Source organism: Notolepis coatsorum, assembly GCF_963971535.1.
Source record: "Notolepis coatsorum genome assembly, chromosome: 5".
Taxonomy (NCBI): Eukaryota; Metazoa; Chordata; class Actinopteri; order Aulopiformes; family Paralepididae; genus Notolepis; species Notolepis coatsorum.
Window position 1 is genome coordinate 162,673,288 of NC_140169.1, and position 22,835 is coordinate 162,696,122.

General features: G+C 43.6%; 2 protein-coding genes across 2 annotated transcripts in view; both read right to left on the minus strand.

Annotated features, from left to right (window-relative positions):
• Nucleotides 1–1,659: 1,659 nt before the first annotated feature.
• On the minus strand, nucleotides 1,660–15,678 carry klhl41a (kelch-like family member 41a; the record flags this gene model as incomplete). Its single annotated transcript, XM_084313905.1, has 6 exons — nucleotides 1,660–1,892; nucleotides 3,788–3,934; nucleotides 4,465–4,650; nucleotides 12,504–12,611; nucleotides 13,552–13,709; nucleotides 14,572–15,678. The coding sequence occupies 6 exons, from the start codon at nucleotides 15,676–15,678 to the stop codon at nucleotides 1,781–1,783; spliced, it is 1,818 nt and encodes a 605-aa protein (XP_084170031.1). The 3' UTR covers nucleotides 1,660–1,780.
• Nucleotides 15,679–17,164: 1,486 nt separating this feature from the next.
• Nucleotides 17,165–22,835, minus strand: part of bbs5 (Bardet-Biedl syndrome 5) — a 94,418-nt gene continuing 88,747 nt past the window's right edge. Inside the window, exons 10-12 of the mRNA XM_084314838.1 lie at nucleotides 19,814–19,897; nucleotides 17,935–17,958; nucleotides 17,165–17,490 (exon numbers count right to left, since the gene is read on the minus strand). Of these exons, the coding sequence (XP_084170964.1) occupies nucleotides 17,389–17,490; nucleotides 17,935–17,958; nucleotides 19,814–19,897 (210 nt within the window). The 3' untranslated portion in view covers nucleotides 17,165–17,388. The remainder of the gene's footprint in view (nucleotides 17,491–17,934; nucleotides 17,959–19,813; nucleotides 19,898–22,835) is intronic.

Below are 22,835 nucleotides of genomic sequence, written 5' to 3' on the forward strand. Positions count from 1 at the left end.
AGTACATGTACCTTGGAAGCTGGATCAGTGAAGGTGGAAGAGCTAACATGGACATCAAGAGAATAACCGGAATTGCAAAGAGCTTGTTCTGGAACCATAATAAATAATTGAGACGAAACATAAGTTGGAAAACGATTTTGGAAACGTATGTTATGTCAGTCTTTTCATACAGAGCAGAGGCATGGACGCTGAATGAAGAGGCAAAGAGGATGATAAGACTCTTTTGGAATGTGGACGCTGAGGAAGATGCTGAAGATAACATGGAAGGAGATAAGATCAAGAACGAGGAGGTACTGAGAAGAGCGGGTATTGCAAGGAGGACAGCTGCTGGAGAGTAGGGGTGTAACGGTACACAAAAACCACGGTTCGGTACGGGTTTTCGGTACAGTGGGGGAAAGTTTGGCTTTCCATGTTCCACTCAGGGGTGATGTAGCGTGCAGTTACGAATTGTACTTCAACTGTCAACGAATTCTATATTGAAATTAATAATCGATTGTAAAAAAATAATAATAATAATTATTATATTAGATTGTGAAAAAAACAGGGGGCGGCTACGTGGCGTAGTGGGCAAGGCGCTCACCACGAAATCTGGAGACGCTGGGCTTGCCTGTTCGAGCCCAGCGCTCCACATTTGCTTTCAGTTTAGCTGGTCGTCCGTACAGTACTAATACACATTGGCCGTATTAGGGGGTGGGAAACTGATGGGTGGGGATCGGGCGTTGTGGACAGCGACTCCTACAGGTCGGTTGGTGCGCCTGCGCAGTAGAATCAGGAAGTGTCGGGGGCAGCGTGAGCCTCCCACGCGTTACTCCTCGCCACTGAGAGATCGAGCTGCGCAGGTGAAAAGATGCGACTGCTGTTACCTCAAGTACCGGAGGGGACTTGTGCTATGTATGACTTAGTCCACATTGCAGCCGGCTTGTGGGAGGCAAGAAACAGCGTTTGTGACAGGGGAGGGTTGAATTGGATGATACGAAATTGGGATGGGAGAAAATATAGAAAATGGGAGAAAAAGTGGATAAAAAAAAAAAGATTGTGAAAAAAACAGCCCCCGGTGGGCGGTCGTTAGTGGTTAACATACCGTTATATTCTTTCGGTACACTACACAGCCGTTCGGTTCGGTACGGATACGTGTACCTTTACACCCCTACTGGAGAGGTTGAAAAAAAGAAAGATGGAGTTGTGCGGCCACGTGCTGAGAGGATCCAGCAGGGAGATGTTCAAGAAGGTGGTGATGGGGAAGGTGGATGGAGAGAGAGAGGAAGTGGAAGACCAAGAAGAGGCTGGGTAGACGACGTCTGTGATTGGAGCGGAGTGAGAGGCGGAGTCATGGAGTTGGAGAGAAGTGGGGACAGAATGGGTTGGAGAGTGACAGGCAACCTTCGGAACGAAGATGCCACCCGATGATGATGATGCTAATAATGTCGTCTCTATACTACTATGCACTCACGACTATAGCACTCAAGTTCAACACTGTTTGACAAACAATGTTACTGACCCTTAGCTGCCAGAGTTGTACCCTTCCTGCTGACTTGTTGTACAGAACATGTAAGTCACTTTGGATAAAAGCGTTCAGCTAAATGACTAAATGTTTTGCAACTGACGATAAACGGGACAAACTTGAAATACGTTTTATTAGAAAAAACAACAACAATGCAGACAATTAGGGCATTATTTGTGGTATTTTAAAAATACTGAACAATCCTAGTGAAGCACAACTCTGAATAAAAACAAAAATATATTCTTGTACACAACTTGAACTTGAACATCTGTATTGTTGTTATAATCTGGCCATCTTGGCTGCGTTCAGGCGGATGGACACACAGCTGGCCCCGGCCGCGTAACGCATCTCCTTGATCATGCCCGTCCACTGCTTCTTGTCCTCTTCGTACCTGTTGGGACAGAGGACATGTGTTAATGCCAGTGGTGAAAAGTAACTAAGTATTTTTTACTCAAGTACTGTACTTAAAGTACAAGTGCTACTTGTACTTTATGTGAGTATTTACATTTTAGGGAACTTCATACTTTTACTCCACTACATTTAAAAAAATATATATATTGTATGTTTTACTCCACTACATTTATCTGAACCCATTAGTTACTAGTTACTTTGAAGAAAAATATCTTGCCTCGAAAACATGGCAAAAATGTATGAAGATTATATACTTTCACAACAGACATAATCACAGCAGCATAACTGGACCACATACCACTTTAACATAACCTTTAGATGGAGGGTTGAACGCTCCCAAGCACTGGAATACACGAACGTTATGTAGAATGCATACTTTTACTTTAGATACTTAAGTAAAAGTAGAGATGTTTTTGGCTATTGAATGCACTTAAGTAGAATTTCAATGGAGAACTTTTACAAGAGTACTCATTTATCTGGGTATTTCTACTTTTACTCAAGTAAAGGAACTGTGTACGTCTTCCACCACTGGTTAATGCACACATAGTTCACCCATAGTTCAACCACTAACCCATAAGAAGAGAGTGCTTCCGTCGGTCAAAATCACAAATTAAAACAAATGACTTAATTTATACCAATGGACTGCATTTATATAACGGCTTTTATCCAAAGCACTTTACAACGTATTCCTCACATTCACACACCGACGGCGGAGGCGACCACACAAGGGTCCAAAATAATGTCGTTGTTTACATGTTACGTGCGTTTATATCCCCTCCCTACTTCCCACCCCCCCCCCCCACGTGGAATGCACCCGATTGGATAAACGACACGCTGGTGCTCCAATGCGACACCTAGTGGCTGAATGTTATCTATAGCACCTTTAACACATGAAATATAAATGTATATAATGTAGAGCTGGGCCGTTAACGGCGTTAACGTGCTGCGTTAACGCGATACTATTATCGCGCGATAATATAATTAACGCATTAATCTAAAAAGAAAAAAAAATTACATTTTTTTTTACATTTTTTTTTTTTTTTTACCTTTATTTACCCAGGGTAGGTTCGCTGAGCACAGATGCTCTTTTTCAGGAACGCCCTGCTTCACATTCACACAGTTCCATTCACACCTGGGAGCTGCCCAGTACAACCACAGTTGACACCATTGGCCACTGAGCATCTCCACTGGAGCAGTTGATTTGCATTGGCACCCAACGGGAAAAATATTATAGGCACTATAAGTAGACATCGCTACATAAAACAAGCTGGTCTGCCTGAGTGACTGGTGGAAGAAGGAGAAATAGAGATTGGACTGATTGAGTCAAGCCATGTCACATAGTTCAAGTTTGAAATGCTTCTTTCTGTTTTGCTCCTGAGAGTGTGCGCTAGATACTGTACTGGTAATATTATTTATTTGTGTTAACTTCTGAATAAAACAACTTATTAAACACAAGTACATCTTATTGAACATTATTTTGATATTTCATTACCAATTATCATAGCAAAACAGCTTTTTCAAACAGTCTGTAATGCATTTTGGAAACGGGAGATGGGCTCATGGTGTAATGGGCCACCTGGCCTGAGAAACATAAGGAGGAAAGAAAAAGTAAGGACTTACTTCTGGTCATTATTTGGGTAGAACACACATATTTTGAATGCCTTCGGCAGGTTTTTTTTAAATTGTTTTAGCCATTTTAATCTAGGTTAATCTAGATTAAATCCAGGATTGCAGATAGATTAATCTAGATTAAAAAAATTAATCTATGCCCACCTCTAATATAATGTATAATAATTATTCAATTGTAATTATAAGGAAACATTTGTATTCTAAATATTTTTTTAAAAAGCGTGATTATTAAAAATGAACACGTACTCCCAAATGTCGGCGACTTCGCTGGGCACACACTCCGCGTTGTCCCCCTCCACCATGGCGAAGCCCCCCACGGCGTACAGCAGCCCCCCAGAACTGACCAGGTTCACTGAACTCCTCTCCTGCGGAAACTCTGCGAAAGGTGACCACCTGAAACGAGGCAATTAGAGAAGTTTAGCATCTAGCCAGAGTGCAAATGTAACCGTAAAGTGCAACAGTAATATACAATGTACATTAGGTGATTAAACTGGGTATAAAATATATGAAATTAGTACTACTGAGTAATAGTGCTAATCAGATGTATGTACAGAGTTGTAGTATTAATATGTCCAGTGATACAGGTATAAAGACACTATGGTAGTAAGTCGTACTGGCCAGCAGCGTAACTAGTAAGAGTAGGTGAGGGATATGTACAGATATAGTATCTACAGATATGTAAAAAGGATTATATGCAGGTATGTACAGACCGATGTGGATATATATACGCTATATACAGCATTATTGTACATGCAGAGTTGCATGGGTTATATTATATGCAGGTGTATAAGTAGGTATATAGAAGGATTATATGCAGGTATATTCAGACATATATATATACTTCAAGTGCCTGGAACAATGAACATAAATACATTACACGCTGCCAGTGGTGATAATTATAGATAACATGCATAACAACATACTTGTTGGTTCCAAAGTCATAGGCTTCACACTCTGCTGTGAGCCCGTCCTCGTTCACGCCCCCCGCCACCACGATCTTCCCCTTGTGGAGGACCACCCCGAACATGGACCTGGGCGTCTTCATCGACGCCACCTCCTTCCACTCGGACCTCTTGTGGTTGTAAGCGAACATCTTATTGACCGTTTTACTGTAAACGGTGAGACAAGAAGGGAGGATTTCAGATTGACCTGAAAAGTATTCTAGGAAACAAGGATTTTTTTTTTTTTAAACTTAAATTTGTATTAAACATTTATAGACATACAACACAACATATACAATAACATCAACAACACTATTAAACAGACATAAACAATAAAGAAAACATTTAATACTCAAAAACAAAATAAAAAATACTGACTTGAGCAGAAATTCCACAAACATAAATAATAAAATGGAAAAACAAAACAGTTGTCATACCCTAAACAAAAATTTAAATAAAAAAGCTAACTAAAGCAGCATTTTGTGACATGGGTTCAGAGACCCTCCTTGAACCTCTTTCCTCCTTTACCCTTCGCCCTCTTGTGTTGCATTTGGTTCTTCCTCTGTGATGTAGTTTTCGTTCCCCTTGTAATCCTCCCACTTTCCCCATCTTTCTCCAAATTTCTCTTCCTGTAACCTCAGCATGTGTGTTATCCTCTCCATATCCTGTATCTCCCCTACTATTACTACCCATTGTGCTATTGTCGGTGGGTCTTCTTTGTACCACAGTCTTGTTATTGCTTTTCTGGCCGCTATCAACATTATCTTTATTAAATATTTGTCCCCCCCTTGTATTCCCTCGTGTGTCAGGTCTCCTAAGTAAAGCACCAGTCCCGTTTGTGGTAACCCGTATCCTAATATTCTGTTCATTGCCTCCCCTATCTCCTCCCAATACCCCTTCAGCTTCCGACATCCCCAGAATATGTGCGTGTGATTTGCCCCCTCCTTCCCACACATCCTCCAGCATGCTCTTTGTGTTGGTGCATATTTTCCCTTCAGCTCTGGGGTTATAAAGAATCTGATTATGTTTTTCCATCCAAACTCTTTCCATATCCTCGATCCTGTTGTTGAATGTTGCACCTCGCATATGTTACCCCATTCCTTCCCTGTTATTCCTATCTCTAGTTCTCTCTCCCATTTCTCCCTTATGTAATCGGTCGTGTGTCCCTTGCTGGTCATTATAGCCCGGTACAGTGCTGATATTACCCTTCCTTTCCCTCCTTCGTATGCCCTTACTATCATCCTAATTATTCCATTCTGTTCTTCGTCCTTGTCCCCTCTTATTTCTTTATTATAGTAATCTCTAATCTGTAGATATCTGAAGTGATCCCTGTTTTCTAGTCCAAATTTCTCCTTTAATTTTTGTAATGTTTGCATTTCCCCCTTCTCTATCAATTTGCATATCGCTGTTGCCCCCCCCCTCTCCCATCTTCTGAATCCATGGTCCAACCTCCCTGGTTTGAATCTCTTGTCATGTGCTATCCATCTCAGAACCTGCTTCTCCAATTTGTGTGTTTTTACTACTCTGTTCCATATGGTCAAGGTGCATTTGGTGATTGGATCTAACAGTCCCTCTTTCTCTTTGAATAGTTCCCTATCTCCCACCAGAGCTTGTACCTTGTATCCCTCCCCTTCTTTTTCAATGTCTTTCCATCTTGCCTCATACTTGTCGTTACACCAGCATGTCACTGCTCTCAGTTGTGCTGCATAATAGTAATCTTGTAGGCTGGGTACTGCCATCCCTCCCTCTTCCTTTGGTAGTTGTAGTGTTTTATATCTGACCCGTGGTCTTCTCCCCGCCCATATGAACCTCGATATCAGTCTGTCCCACTCCCTGAATTGATTCTGTGGTATTTGTATCGGTAGTGACTGGAACAGGTACAGTAACCTTGATAGTATGTTCATTTTAATGACCTCTATTCTTGAATTGAAGTCCAAGGGCATTACTGTCCATCTCTCTAAGTCTCTCTTGATGTTCTGATTTATCTGTGTATAGTTCGCCTCAAACAGTTTCCCCACCCCTCTCGTGATGTTCACCCCTAAGTATTTAATCTTGTCCATGTCCCATCTTATCCCGTACTGTTCCCTAATTTCCGTCGTTGGGGTATAGTTCCATGCTAAGGTCTGTGTCTTTGTCACGTTTAGTTTGTATCCTGAGTAGTGGCCATATTCCTTCAGTAGATCCATCAGTGCCGGGAAGCTCTTGTCTGGTTGTCTCATGTATACTATCACGTCATCCGCAAATAGGCCTAGTTTATATTCCGCTGATTGATTGATTGATTGAAAAGTTTATTAACAGATTGCAGAATGGGTACAGTACAGTACAGCTCAATACATACAATTGTTAAGGGGATGCAGACCAGAGAAAGACTTTCGACTTGTTTACATCAGGGTCCCCCATTTTCAATTCATCATAACATATATGACATACATGACATACAGATAGACAGTACTGCTACATCTATACATTTATGACATATCAGATTTGCAAATACAGTACTGTTTGTGATACAAAAGTGTCCAGAAAAGGAGTGTATATACATTTGGCATAGAAACTGTACATTTCCTTTATCCTTACTCCCTTGATGTCCTCGGTCTGTCTGATCAGTTGTGCCAGTGGTTCTATGAAAACGGCGAAGAGCGTTGGTGAGAGACAACATCCCTGTCTGGTAGCCCTCTCTAATCTGATTCTATCAGTCAGGCTGCCATTCACCTTAACCCTCGCTGTCGGTTCTTGATATAGTGCCTTGATCATCTTCATTGCCCTCCCATTCAGTCCGAACCTCATCAATGTTCTGTATAAAAATGTCCAGCTCACACTGTCGAATGCTTTTTCTGCATCCAGGCTAATCAGTACCGCGCTACCACCTTGTTTTTGTATCTCCTCTACTATGTGTAATGTCTTTCTCACGTTGTCCTGTGTCTGTCTCCCTTTAATAAATCCAGTTTGATCTTCATCTATAATGTCTGGCATAAACGTCTCAAATCTCTTTGATATTATCGATGTATACATCTTGTAATCCACGTTGAGTATGGACACGGGTCTGAAACTACTACATAATTCTCTATCCTTCCCTTCCTTCGGTATCGTGGTGATTATGGCTTCCTTCCACGAGGGGGGCATTTTGCCCTCTTCCATCGTGTGTCTGAACGCCGCCCCTAACATGGTGCTAATTCTGTTCTAAATGTCTTGTAGAATTCCGATGGGAATCCGTCGCTCCCCGGAGATTTGTTGTTTTTAGCTCTACTAATTGCCTCTTCCAGTTCTCGTTCCGTAATTATTTTATTTAATTCTTCATTCTGTTCTTTCCCTATCGATGGTAACTCTAGCTTCTCCAGATATGCTTCTATTTCCTCTTCTCCCGCTGCTTTTGGCTGTGTGTATAGTTTCTCATAGTATTCTCTAAATGTCCTCTCTATTTCAGCTGGGTCCCTCAATATTTCATTAGTCTTTGTATCCCTTATTGTGTGTATCGTGTTCAACTTCTGTTGCGTCCTAATTCTCCTAGCCAACAGTCTGGTCGCTTTTGGTCCCCTTCATAGTACGTTTGTTTCATGAACCTCGCTTTCTTTTCTATTTCCGTCAATAATTCCCTATTTATCCTGGCCTTTACTTCTTTGATTTCTCCGAGCGTTTCCTGTTCTTTTGATATCTGGTGTCTCCCCTCTAGCTTCTTCAGCTTCCCTATCAGATTGTGATATGTCTCCGTTCTGGCCTTCTTCAGCATTGCTGTCTTCTCTATCAATTTCCCCCTTATCACCACCTTCAGTGTGTCCCATAGAATGTTCGGGTCTACCGCCCCGTTGTCATTTTCTTCCTTATACCTGGCTATCTCCTCCTTGATCTGACTCGCCACCCCCTTGTTATTTAATATTCCTACATTTAGTCTCCAGATCGTGTTCCTCCGTCTCCCTTCTAGATCTACTGTCAGATTATGGCACTGTGATCCGATATGTCCGCTACTCCTATTCTGCTCTCCCGTACCCTGTAACTGTCCCCCGTCGTCATCAAAAAGTAGTCTATTCTCGCATATGTCACGTGCGGGTGTGAGTAATGTGTGTATTCCCTGTCCATGGCGTGCATCCCCCTCCAAACATCTGTAATTCCCATTTCCGTCATCTGAATATTCATATATCTACTGATTGGTGCCCGTCCTTTTCTAGTACTCGTGGTGTCTAGGTCGTGATTCAGTACTACATTATAATCTCCCGCGCATATCAATATCCCTTCTAGTTCCATCACTATCATATCAAAAATGGTCTCACTTAAATCCCTCTCACTCTCTGGGGGTGCATAAACATTCACTAACGTAATCATTTGACCCTCCATTTTTCCCTTCACCAGAACAAACCTTCCCTCCTTGTCTCTTACTTCCTTGATCAATTAAAATTTGACTGTTTTTGATTAACGTGATTACTCCTCTCCTCAGGTTCCGTTTAAACGAACTATAGTATGCATTTTCATATCCAAATCTCTTCAGTTTCTCATGATCCTGTGCTACCAAATGTGTCTCCTGCAGAAAAATCACTTCTCACTTCAACATCACTTTGCCCCTCTTTATCGTATTATTCATTCCATTAACGTTTAACGACATCATTTTTATACCTTTAACCATTGTCATCTTTCTTCTTCTTTCGTCTGTCAGTCCCCCCCATGTCACATTCATTCCCCCCTCCGGTTGTAGCCTCCGCTCTCTTCACCGAATACATATAATGATTAACATAAATAAAAAACATAAACTTTACATAAAGTGATCCCAAGGCGTTCGGGGGGTCCCTGTGTCCCCCCTGTCCCCTGCTGGTGGGTGAGGAGTAATTGCTCTCCTAGTGAGAGGCCTCCTCCTGACGGCTTGGGGATTTGAAACCTTTACCCCCAACCGCTCGTCATATTTGTCCAGCCTTCTTACTGTTTTTATTGCTGTCGAGCTCCTGGTCAAAAGCGCTCTGTCCTTCATTCTGATCAAAGACCCCCATTTCCTAGGTCCCTCTCAATGTGGCTCATATGTTCCAATGTCCCTCCTTCCTCCCAAACCCGTGTGGTGTCTTCTGTGTACCCCTTCTTACTTTCTTTTCCTCCCCTCTATTTTCTATGTGATGTCCATTTATCCCCTTAATCCCTTCCAACTGTGTTACTTGCAGCGTGTGTCTATGTATTTGTTTCAATATGTTCTGTGTTCCGTCTATCATACCGAATTATATTTCCATTTATTTCCTCCATCAGCATGTGTATTATGTGTCCATGTATACGTTATGTTCGTTCCTATATCCTGCCTCTACCTGGGAATGTGTGTTTATGTATATGTTATTTCAGTTTCTATATTTTGTCTCTATTTGGATAGTTTTTTCAATCTCTTGTGCGTGTACTCATCCGTTCGTCTCCTCCCGCCTCCTCTCTCCTCCTTCTCCGTCTCTGGCCTCCTCGTCCGTCTCCGCCTTCGGTCTGTCACGTCTCACCTCGGCCTTCTCCTCTCTCCTCCCTCCTCTCCCGGGTTTCAATCTCCTACTCTGGTCCATCTGCGTGCTTTCTCCAATCTCTGCTGCAGGCTCAGCGTCTGGCCCTCCTGTCCCCTTCCTTCTCCGTCCTCCGCCATCTGCATCCCCCGTCGCCTCATCTCCTCCGCCGCCTCCCGCGCCGTCGCGTACGTCACCGTCCCTTCCTTCCAGTGAATCCTTAGCGAGGTCATGGGAGATTGGAATTTTATTCCGTTTTCTTTCAGAATTCTCTTCAGTCCCGCGTAGGACCTGCGTGTTATTGCTACCGCTGTCGAGTAATCGTGATCAAACGACAGTCTTTTCCCCTCGATTTCTATCTTCTTGGTCCACGCGGTTCTGAGTATCAATTCCTTAATCTCAAATCTCAGAAAGTTAATAATCACCGCCCTCGGAGGTCTGTCCGGTTTCGGTCTTGGAGCCAACGCCCTGTGGGCCCTCTGTATCTCCATTTTTTCCAGTCCCGTCTCCTCCAGTTGTTCCTTGATAAGCTTTTCCACATATTGGATCACCGATTCCCCTTCGACTCCTTCTTTCAATCCCCATATTCTGATGTTATTTCTCCATGACCTCCCCTCCATGTCCGATATCTTTGTCTCCATCTGTTCTTGTTTTTGAATCGCACACGTTAACACCTCGTGTATCTCTGTGTTCCATTCCTCCGTTTGCGCCGTTCTAGTCTGTAACTCTGTTACGTTTCTGTCCTGTTCCGCCATCTTCTCATCCACCCATTTGAGTTCTGTATTCATTTCACCTCTGAAGTCCTCCTGTTCCTTCCTCAATTCCTCCCGTAACTTCCCAATATCGTTCCTTATCGTGTCCGTGTTCAGTTTTATCGTCGCTGTTATGGTCTCCAATATCCCGGCCTGCATGACCACGGCCCATCCTGGCATTCCCGTGTCTGCCTCAGTGGGACCTCCCCCTTCTTCCGCCTGTCCCTTCTCGGCTTCGCTTCGGGGGCTCTGTTTCTTCAAATTCTCCTCTTCTCGTGTGTTCTCCATTTCTCTTTCCTTCACAATCGTTGTCTCTTCCTTACTTCTCGTGTGCATCTTTTATTTGTAATCACTTTTCGGGTCTCTATTTATCCGTTTTTTCGCTCATTTGACCAGGAGCTCCACCGCACGTGTGTTACCCGTCTGCTCTCATACCGGAAGTCTCCGGAAACAAGGATTTTCATTAGGGATGTTCGATGTTCGCTTTTTTACCGATATCCGATATACCGATATTGTCCAACTCTTAATTTAACGATAACGACATCAACCGACACCGAAAAAACTGAATAATTTCAGGTAATTAACATTACATATCTCTTGTCATGGAATTAACACAACATTATGCATACTTTTGACAATAAATAAAATAAGAATTTGTTCTTACTTGCTTGCCTGGGTAAATAAATGTAAAAAATATATAGTTTATTTCTTTTTTTTTAAACCAATACCGATAATTTCCATCAGTACATTTTAATGCCAATATCGGCCGATAATATTGGACATCCCTAATTTTCATTGATGATATTTAAAAGGTGCCGTATTTATTTTGTTAAAGTATGTGAAATACGTGTTGAATATCTCCCAGTCTTCCAGTCCCTCCACTCTGCAGTAAACACAAAATATATTTTCTGGTCTCCTGTATTCTTTTACTTATTTCAAGAAACCTTGCCTAGCCAAATTAGCTGACAGATTATTTTACCTGTTTCAAGCACATTATTTGTTATTCTTTCTAGTCTAGTTAGTTCTCTCTCCTGATTGGATAAAGTGGGAACAGGATACCAGAAAATGTATTTAGTGTTTACTGCAGAGCGGAGGGACTGGGAGACCCATGTTACTGACCAGACACTCTATATTAGTGATGACTGTTTACTGCAGAGCGGAGGGACTGGGAGACCCATGTTACTGACCAGACACTATATCAGTGATGACTGTTTACTGCAGAGTGGAGGGACTGGGAGACCCATGTTACTGACCAGACACTCTATATCAGTGATGGCTGTTTACTGCAGAGCGGAGGGACTGGGAGACCCATGTTACTGACCAGACACTATATCAGTGATGGCTATTTACTGCAGAGTGGAGGGACTGGGAGACCCATGTTACTGACCAGACACTATATATTAGTGATGACTGTTTACTGCAGAGCGGAGGGACTGGGAGACCCATGTTACTGACCAGACACTCTATATCAGTGATGGCTGTTTACTGCAGAGTGGAGGGACTGGGAGACCCATGTTACTGACCAGACACTATATATTAGTGATGACTGTTTACTGCAGAGTGGAGGGACTGGGAGACCCATGTTACTGACCAGACACTCTATATCAGTGATGGCTGTTTACTGCAGAGCGGAGGGACTGGGAGACCCATGTTACTGACCAGACACTCTATATCAGCGATGGCTGTCAGAGACAGATGTAGAGCTATTATCTTAACAAATGTAGACTACTTATTTTAATAAAGAAAATGTCACTCGCAGCACTTTTAAGTCATACATATTTGACTTTGTTTTTCTACGTGTCCAGGTGGGAAGTCTTACTTGTCATCCATCTTCCCTCCGATGCTGTACACCAGCCCGTTCTCAGAGACCACGCCGTGACCGTGGAGCTTCAGGGGCACTTTCTTCGTTTCGCTCCACTTCATTTTGCTGACGGGGCAGAAGAGGTTGAAAATAGGTTTTTCAAGTTTTTTTTACAAGGTCACATATATACTAAGGTACATTACAGTGAAATGCTTGGTTCTGTATGAGCCCCCTGACATTGTGGTTCATACAGTAAAAAAAAATTAAAAGAATAAAGGCCAAACACTATACAAAATATTAGGGATGCTCGATATTGGCTTTTTTATTGATACCGATATACCGATATTGTCCAACGCTTAATTACCGATATCAACCAATACAGATATATGCAGGGTTCCCCCCCCCCAAAACGGAATAATTTCAGGTAATTAACATTACATATCTTGTTGTGGAATTAACACAACATTATGCATACTTTTGACAATAAATAAAATCTGAATTTGTTCTTACTTGCTTGCCTGGTTAAATAAAGGTGATAGAAATGTAAATAGAAAAAAACCCGATACCGATATTTTCCGATATCACATTTTAATGCCAATATCAGCCGATAATATCGGTAGGCCGATAATATCGGACATCCACAATATACTAAACTAAAGTGCAAATATTTTTGTAGTAAATAGATACAATATGGTGTAGTGTTAAAAAGTATTTAAAGTGTCTAAAGGTGAGTGTTTAAAGTGAGTGTGTGCATGTGGATGTTGTAATGAATGTAGAATGGATGGGTTAGTGTTGCATAGAGTCATTGAGCATCCTGATGGCCTGGGGATAGAAGCTCCTTCTGAGTCTCTGTACCGGCCATGAGACTCCGGTAGCGCTTGCCTGGGGATAGAAGCTCCTTTTGAGTCTCTCTGTACCGGCCATGAGACTCCGGTAGCACTTGCCTGACCGCAGCAGTGCAAAGAGGCAGTTGTTTGGGTGGCTGGAGTCTTTTGACTATTCTCTGTTAAAACACCAGTACTTATTTTGCTAGTCAACTCCTCCAAAAAGGTATGGATATACTCACTCCACATCGTAGCACATGACAGAATCGTGAGACTCGTTCGACTGCAGATCTTTCCCTGCTACCGCGAAGAGGAGATTGTCAAACTCCCCCATAGCGAACAGACATCTGGGCGAGGGCATGGGTGGTAGAGCCTTCCAGTCACCAGCGAGGTTGTCCAACTGCAAGAGAGACACATGCCGTTACAGCACACAACTATTATATATATGGACTGGAAAACCCCTCCCACCCCCCTCTACGAGGAGCTAGCCAGGATGAGGGGCACGTTCAGTCATAGACTTATCCCCCTCTATGAGGAGCTAGCCAGGATGAGGGGCACGTTCAGTCATAGACTTATCCCCCTCTATGAGGAGCTAGCCAGGATGAGGGGCACGTTCAGTCATAGACTTATCACTAAACACTGTTAGGACTGTCTGACTCTTAATAATAAATACTATTATGACTATCTGACTATTAATAAACGCTGCATAGATTCTGGTGCATTGTGTTACTACGGTTTGGATCATGTATAGTATACCATCATCACTATTACTACTGATCACTCATTGAATCCTGTCACAAGTCACTACTGTTCACTACTACTACTACTACTACTACTACTACTACTACTACTACTACTACTACTACTACTACTACTACTACTACTACTACTACTGTTATCACTATTATCATTACTACTTTATGATTAATTGAAAATGGGGGACCCTGATGTAAACAAAACGAAAGTCTCTCTGGTCTGCATCCCCTTAACAATTGTGTGTATTGAGCCGTACTGTATTGTACCCATTCTGCAATCTGTTAATACAATTTTCAATCAATCAATCAACTTGGATTTCCCCAAGGGAATTAATAAAGGAACACTTGACTTGACTTATATGAATTGAAATGTAAACACGACAGGGACGACACATCTTTCTACCTGGAAGAAGTAACACATCTTTCTACCTGCTAGAAGTAACGCATCTTTCTACCTGCTAGAAGTAACGCATCTTTCTACCTGCTAGAAGTAACGCATCTTTCTACCTGGTAGAAGTAGCACTGTAGCGGGGCGTCCTTGTCCTCTTCGTCGACGAACAATCCTCCCAGGATGTAGAGGACATTCTTCTTCGATGTCAGACTGACGTGGTTGCGGGGAACCTGCTCGGCCGTCGCGGCGAGGAAGCACTCGTTCTCGACGCCGTCGTAGGCCACCGCGGCCCTGTCGTTGATCATCAGCACAAAGTCCTTGGCGTACATGCCCTGCCGGCGGACGTCGTTCAGGTAGCCGGGCAACTTGCCGCCAACGTCCTCCTCTTCCTCTTCCTCACCGTCGTCCCGTCCCTCCTTCGCCTCGGGGAGTTTCCCCGCGAAGGCCTCCTTGATGACTTTGATCTTCTTGAGGAGCTCGGGGTCGGACTTGACGATGTCGTCCCTCTCCACCTTCTCCTTGAAGTACTTCTCCGCCATCAGACGGAAGCGGATGCAGTCGAAGGCCTCGTTCAGGGTCTTGGCGCGGTTCTCCTTGTCTTTCCTCACCCACTTCATCAGGGACTCGAACACCACCTCCTCTTTCTCCACGTTCAAGCAATCCGCTCCGAGGATGGCGAAGAGTTCGTGAGAGGCGAGCTCCAGGAAGTCCGCGTCCTCGAGCGTGGCCTCGAAGCGGTTGGCGACGTAGTCCCGGGCGGACACCGCCAGCCGGGGGCAGTTGAGCACCAGGCCCAGCCGGAAGACGGCCAGGCAGTTGGCCTGCGACAGTTCCTTCTGGAGGTAGTTCACGCACACGGTGAACACCGAGGGGATCTGGAAGCGGCCGGCCGCGGCCAAGATGTCCCGCACGTTGTCGTTGCGGATGTCGATCTCCGCCGAGTACATGTAGTTCACGATCATCTCCATGACGCTCGGGTCCAGGTCGTCCAGGGTCACCTCCTTGTTGTTGTTGTCCGTCTGCTTGCCGTCTTCCGAGAAGTAGAGCTCGCGGAAGTAAGGACTGCACGCCGCCAGGATGAGCCGGTGGCAGGGGAAGCTCCGGTCTCCCACCTTCAGCACGCAGTCGATGAGCTTGTTCTCGTTCAGAAGCTCCTTCAGGCCGTCCTGGAGCAACGTGCTCTGGAAGAGGCGCAGGTCTTCCCTCAAGCTCTGGGGATCCATGTTGAAAGTAGTCGACGGGCTGGGGGAGAGAGGCAGCTCTCGGCACACTCTGTCCTGTCTAGCTGAAGAGAACTATAGGCTGCCAGGTTTAAAGCCCCCTTCAATATAACCCTGCCCCCCCCCTCTAAATATAGCCCACCGCCCCATCCAGGAGGAATTCAGGTTGGCCAAATAGGAAAGCTGCTTTCATCACACAGCTGTCGGGAGTCAAAACAACTGTGGGTCCTTGTCACCCCGGTGGTTTGGTCATAATAATAATAATAACATACCACACTGAAATAGGGGCAATTTAATTTCACTTAATATTTGTCCCGTCTGGTTTTGGTTATGGGATATGTTCAGATGAGATGCGAATCAAACACGCGAGTAAATAGCACAATCTGATGATAGATACACCTATCAATAAGAGACGTCTGAGTTCATCCCTGTCCTTTACTCCAGGGGTCTGCGTATTCGAATGACATGTGAACACGTGTGAACCGAGTCATGGTCATTGATGGGAATAACCCACGGTGCTAAATGCAGAACAGTAGAATCATTCATCTGATTCATGCGTGTTTTATATTTAAATGTGAGTATATCTTCGGAGGAGGGTGGGGGGGGGGGGCCGGGGGCGGGTGACCTCTGGGGTCAGAGAACAGCTGCTGACGGTCCTCCTACATTTGTAGAATGCTTCAGGTCCTCGCAGAGTTTTGTTTTTAGCCTGAGATTATTGTTCACAGAACAAATGACTCAAGTTGCCCCCGACGTCATCACCAGTGAGTTATACGTAGATACAAGGTATTTAAAGGAACACGCCAACATTTTGGGAAATTAGCTTACCGTCTTATCCAGAGAGAGACAAGAAGATAAGATACCAGTTTTCTCTCTGGTGCGTTCAGTAGAAAGCCATCTGGCTGCACGTTAGCCTAGCTTAGCACAATGAATGGAAGCGGACATGTACGGGTAGCCTAAGGATTGTCCAACTAACACCTCTCCCGAAGGCTACCCGTACATGTCCGCGTCCATTCATTGTGCTAAGCTAGGCTAATGTGAAGCCAGATGGCTTTCTACTGAACGCACAGAGAGGAAACTGGTATCTATCTTCTTGTCTCTCTCTGGAGAAGACGATAAGCTAATTCCCCAGCTATTGGCCTGTGTACTTATTGTGTATGTACTTATTACTCCCATAATAACCTCTTTCATTAACACTAGATCATTTTCAGTTGTTGAAGCAAATAAATACTACTACTAAATAAATACTACTACCAAATAAATAAATTAAACTACTAAAGAAATACTACTACTACTAAATAAATAAAACTAATAAATAAATACTACTACTACTACCAAATAAATAAATAAAACTACTAAATAAATACTACTAAATAAATAAATAAATACTACTAAATAAATACTACTACTGAGAATCTGACATTATCCTGAATAATCTTTATGTAACACATCGGTACACTGTAAAAAATAAAGAAATGTTTATTATCCTTTTTCTAAAGCAGCTCAAAATACATAAAGTACAAATGCTATTTTACACAATAACTCCACAATGTATCCATTCATTTTATAACTCAATATTCTCTACACACATATTTTAAACATAAACAGTAGTACGCTACTTCTGTATGTGCTACCTTTGTCTAACCTGTAAATAAATACAAATGTCACCGTTCTATACAGTTTTTTGTTTACACACGGTACATAGAGAGCGGTTGCTCAGCCCATGACCTCCCAGAGTCCCTGAAGTGTGAATCCTTCCTTCAGCGTCTCCACGGCGATGCCCAGCTCGTCAGAGAACACAGGCTCCCGGTCTTGTTGCTATGGGAACAACAACAATAGTACAACGAAGAGAGAGAGGAATCGTTTTACATAATAATTTTTAAGGGTTTCGTTCGAACACGAACACATGTTTTTAAGGAACAAAAATGCAATCCAAAGTTTATAAAAAATTATTTATTCCTGTCTCATTTGTCTGTTCTGCTTCATGTGTGTCATTTTATTTTATTTGATGTGTGTTTTAATTATTTCCCTTACCTCTGTGATGTATGTATCATCGGTCTCTTTTCAATTTTATTTTATAATTTTTCTTTGGTCCCCTTTCCCTGTTACCATTCTAGAGGCCCTTTTGTCATTGTAAATAGAAATGTGTTCTTAATTGACATGCCTGGTTAAATAAAGGTTAAATAAATAGAATAAATAATAATGAGACTAATTTAATTTATTCATTTAGAGCTGAGAATGAAACTGGGCGTAATATCTTACCTTATTGCCATCAGCAAAATAGGCCTGAAAAACACAAAATCAAACACAAATTCTTACAACTGAGTGGAAGCACAATGGCATTTTACTGTAACGGGGGGTTTAGCCCTTTCACTGCCACACTACCAAATGGTTAACCCTTTCACTGTGACAAGACAGAAGGTTAACCCTTTCACTGCCACACAACAAATGGTTAACCCTTTCACTACCACACTACAGAAGGTTAACCCTTTACTATCACACTAACCATCTGTAGTGTGATAGTAAAGGGTTAACCTTCTGTAGTGTGGTAGTGAAAGGGTTAGAGTGCAAACATGAGCGACAGGGAACATAAATCCATGTTTGCGGTACATTGTGTCGGATGCCATTAGCAACCTGCTATTTTAAGGGTGTGAAAAACAAACAGGAGTCTCCCAGGGAAGGAAGGATGAGGTGTGGATGAGAGCTGAGGAGGGAACACTCCCAGGGAAGGAAGGATGAGGTGTGGATGAGAGCTGAGGAACACTCCCAGGGAAGGAAGGATGAGGTGTGGATGAGAGGTGAGGAGGGAACACTCCCAGGGAAGGAAGGATGAGGTGTGGATGAGAGGTGAGGAAGGAACACTCCCAGGGAAGGAAGGATGATGTGAGGATGAGAGCTGAGGAACACTCCCAGGGAAGGAAGGATGAGGTGTGGATGAGAGGTGAGGAGGGAACACTCCCAGGGAAGGAAGGATGAGGTGTGGATGAGAGCTGAGGAGGGAACACTCCCAGGCAAGGAAGGATGAGGTGTGGATGAGAGCTGAGGAGGGAACACTCCCAGGGAAGGAAGGATGAGGTGTGGATGAGAGCTGAGGAGGGAACACTCCCAGGGAAGGAAGGATGAGGTGTGGATGAGAGCTGAGGAGGGAACACTCCCAGGGAAGGAAGGATGGGAGGTGAGGAGGGAACACTCCCAGGGAAGGAAGGATGGGAGGTGAGGAGGGAACACTCCCAGGGAAGGAAGGATGAGGTGTGGATGAGAGCTGAGGAGGGAACACTCCCAGGAAGGAAGGATGAGGTGTGGATGAGAGCTGAGGAGGGAACACTCCCAGGGAAGGAAGGATGAGGTGTGGATGAGAGCTGAGGAACACTCCCAGGGAAGGAAGGATGAGGTGTGGATGAGAGCTGAGGAGGGAACACTCCCAGGAAGGAAGGATGAGGTGAGGATGAGAGCTGAGGAGGGAACACTCCCAGGGAAGGAAGGATGATGTGAGGATGAGAGGTGAGGAGGGAACACTCCCAGGGAAGGAAGGATGAGGTGTGGATGAGAGCTGAGGAGGGAACACTCCCAGGGAAGGAAGGATGAGGTGTGGATGAGAGCTGAGGAGGGAACACTCCCAGGGAAGGAAGGATGAGGTGTGGATGAGAGCTGAGGAGGGAACACTCCCAGGGAAGGAAGGATGAGGTGTGGATGAGAGCTGAGGAAGGAACACTCCCAGGAAGGAAGGATGAGGTGTGGATGAGAGGTGAGGAAGGAACACTCCCAGGAAGGAAGGATGAGGTGTGGATGAGAACTGAGGAACACTCCCAGGGAAGGAAGAATGAGAGGTGAGGAGGGAACACTCCCAGGGAAGGAAGGATGAGGTGTGGATGAGAGGTGAGGAGGGAACACTCCCAGGGAAGGAAGGATGAGAGGTGAGGAGGGAACACTCCCAGGGAAGGAAGGATGAGGTGTGGATGAGAGGTGAGGAGGGAACACTGACAGGAAGGAAGGATGAGAGCTGAGGAGGGAACACTCCCAGGGAAGGAAGGATGATGCGTGGATGAGGTGTGGATGAGAGGTATGGATGAGAGCTGAGGAGGGACCACTCCCAGGGAAGGAAGGATGAGGTGTGGATGAGAGGAGAGGAGGGAACACTCACGGTGAAAGCATCCGTCTGCTCGTCAGGTTCTATCTCCACGTCGTCAGGGTCCTGGTCCACCGTCAACTCCTCTAAGCGCTGAGGCTGGAGTCAGGGTTAGAATGGAGCACAGCTATGACAACCAGAACAACCCACAGAAGGTAGAGACTAGAGACACTATGTCAGCGGTTCTCAAACTACGGGTCGCGACCCAAAGTGGGGTCGTGGGTAGGTGACAGTGGGGCATTGGCAAGAAAAAGAAATATGGCAACATATTTTGGCTAAATATGCCTCGTTTTATAAATGTGTATTGATAACATAGTGCTGTAATAAAATATTCTAATAAATAATATGCATGATCAAGTTCAACAACGTGTGCTTTTAATTTGATATTCCTCAATTCCACGTTGAAATTATGCGATACATTAAGTGTGGGGTCGCCAAAAGAAAATCCTAAATAAAATGGGGTCGTGGTATAAAAAAGTTTGAGAACCCCTACTCTATGTCTATGTTCATTTACTGTCCTGTATGGTTGTTCTTGACTTTAAGTTTGTTGCTTTATGTCAGGTGTTGCTCGAAAAAGATCTCTTTGAGCTCAAGCTTCTTACCTGGTGAAATAAAGGTTAATTATTATTATATTTTTTTTTATACTACCGTCACACCACAGGATATCTGCAGGTTTCAACAAGTTCAACTTAAGACTTTTTAAGACCTTTTTAATACCACTCAGAGCAAGATTCAATTTCACGACCATACTAGCAAAAAAACAAACACATAGCAACACTGAACTGGTGCCAATTTAAATTCTAGCGAGTTCCATACAAGCTCTCGCCAGATGCACCAAGCTCCCGGTAGCCCCGCAAAAAACAACGACTTGTATACAAAAACATTTCATATATTTAATATTATTTCATCTCCCAACAGCCGGACTGCCCCCTCAAAGATGTCACACCTGTGAAAATTAAGTTTAAGACTTTTTAATACCCCTCAGATACTCTGCACCAATATACACAGTACTTTCTTAGTTAGTGTTTCCTCTACATTCATTCATTGCTGCACCATCACAGCAAGAACGCTGCCACCATAGTTGGACAAAATGTGAAAATACCAAAACATTATAATTATTGGGGCGGCTAAGTGGCGCAGTGGGCAAGGCGCTCGCTACTAACGCAGGATATGCTGGGTTCGAGCCCAGCTCTCGGCGTTGCTACCAACTTGGCTGGTCGTTCATACTAACACAATTGGCAGTGTTAGGGGTGGGAAAGCTGGTGGGTGGGGATTGGACGTTGTGGACAGCGACTCCTACAGGTCGGTTGGTGTGCCTGTACAGCAGAATCAGGAAGCATCGGGGGCAGCGTGAGCCTCCCACACGTTACTCCTCACCACTGAGAGATCGCGCTGTACAGGTGAAAAGATGCAACAGCTGCCTCCTCGTGTACTGGAGGGGACACGTGATGCAAGTCTTGGTCCTCACTGCAGCCGACCAGTGGGAGGCATAGTCTAGCAACGTTCGAGACAGGGGAGGGGAGATGAGTGTGCAACATTCTTTATCGTTTTCAGTACGTTCTGTCAGTCTGCACCTCTTAAACGTTTTTGGGTGTGCTCCACCTTATGCTATTAACATGCACAATAACTACACACAATAACAAAAACAACACAATAACCAAACAACCATGAAATGAATATAGGCCCTACATATAGATTTTTTTTTTTTTTTTTTTTTTATTATTGCAAAACAAAACTTATTAAAAGTCAGTACTCAACACACAATGTATAATGAAACTTTCAGTAAAGGTGGTTAAAATATATGCAAGTACAGAAACAGGATAAAACAAAAATAGTCAATAATAACATTTTAACCGTATACAGTGTATATCCAGCGAAGTTACAATTATATAAATGTTAGTATATAATATACCCCTAATACCTATTTTCTAAAACCCTACACACATATGCTCCAGCTCAAACCCCCCCCTCCCGGACCCCCTCTTGGATAGTACCTCCATTATCCCTCACTCCTAACCAGACACTACCATTATAGGCTAGCTTTTATTCTCTCCACCACTTCTAACCACATTGACATTTTGGATTCATTGAGCCCCAGAATTCTTGCTGTAGATATTTCTTGATATATCACATCGAGATATGTAAGAAACCACACTTTCCGGCACATTTTTTCCGGTTGAAACCAACGTGATGCGATCAGTTTTTTAGCTACTGTGATACCCGATAAAACCAATCTTTTTAGTTGTGGATTCACTGCAAACTCAAAAACATCATTCAATAGCAATACCGCGGGGTGTACAGGTATATTCCAAAATACGAGTATTGATAATTGTTGGGACACATCTTTCCAGAATGCCTTAACTGGTGGGCAGTCCCAATACATGTGCATAAATGTTCCTTCGTCCCCATTTGTACATTGGGAGCATTTGGAGTCTTGTATAAGCCCCATTTTGCACAGCCTTATAGGAGTCAAGTATGTCCTGTGAATATAGTTCAGATTGATTTGTTGATGATCCGGGTTCCTTGATGTAAGTCGGACATTTGCCCAGGCTCCTTGCCAATCAAAGTCATTTTCCAGGTCTGGTATATCCCTCCTCCAGACATTGTCTAGTTGAAGGGTTTCATACGAGGACGTTAGTAATTGATAATAAAAACCTGATACAAAACCTCCCAATGTATCTCTTTCATAGAAAAATTTGTGGTATCTGTGGTGTTCAATTGGTATGTGTAATGGAACACCGTGAGATCTCATACAAAGTCGTAACTGTATGTAAAAAAGCCATGTGGACTCGGTGAGGTTAAACTTTATGCATATTTCGACATAACTACAGAGGCCCTTGTTATTAAAAATATCCCCTAATGAGTGTATGCCTCTCTCTTCCCATATAGGGAATCTTATAGGTCGTTTTCCCATTAAGAGAGCATTGTTATTGAATATGGGAGTGTGATTATGCCATACTTGAGGGTTAGGAAATTTCCTTTGTGTTTCCCGCCATGTCCTGATTGCATGGGTAATTATTGGGCCAAATTCTCGCTC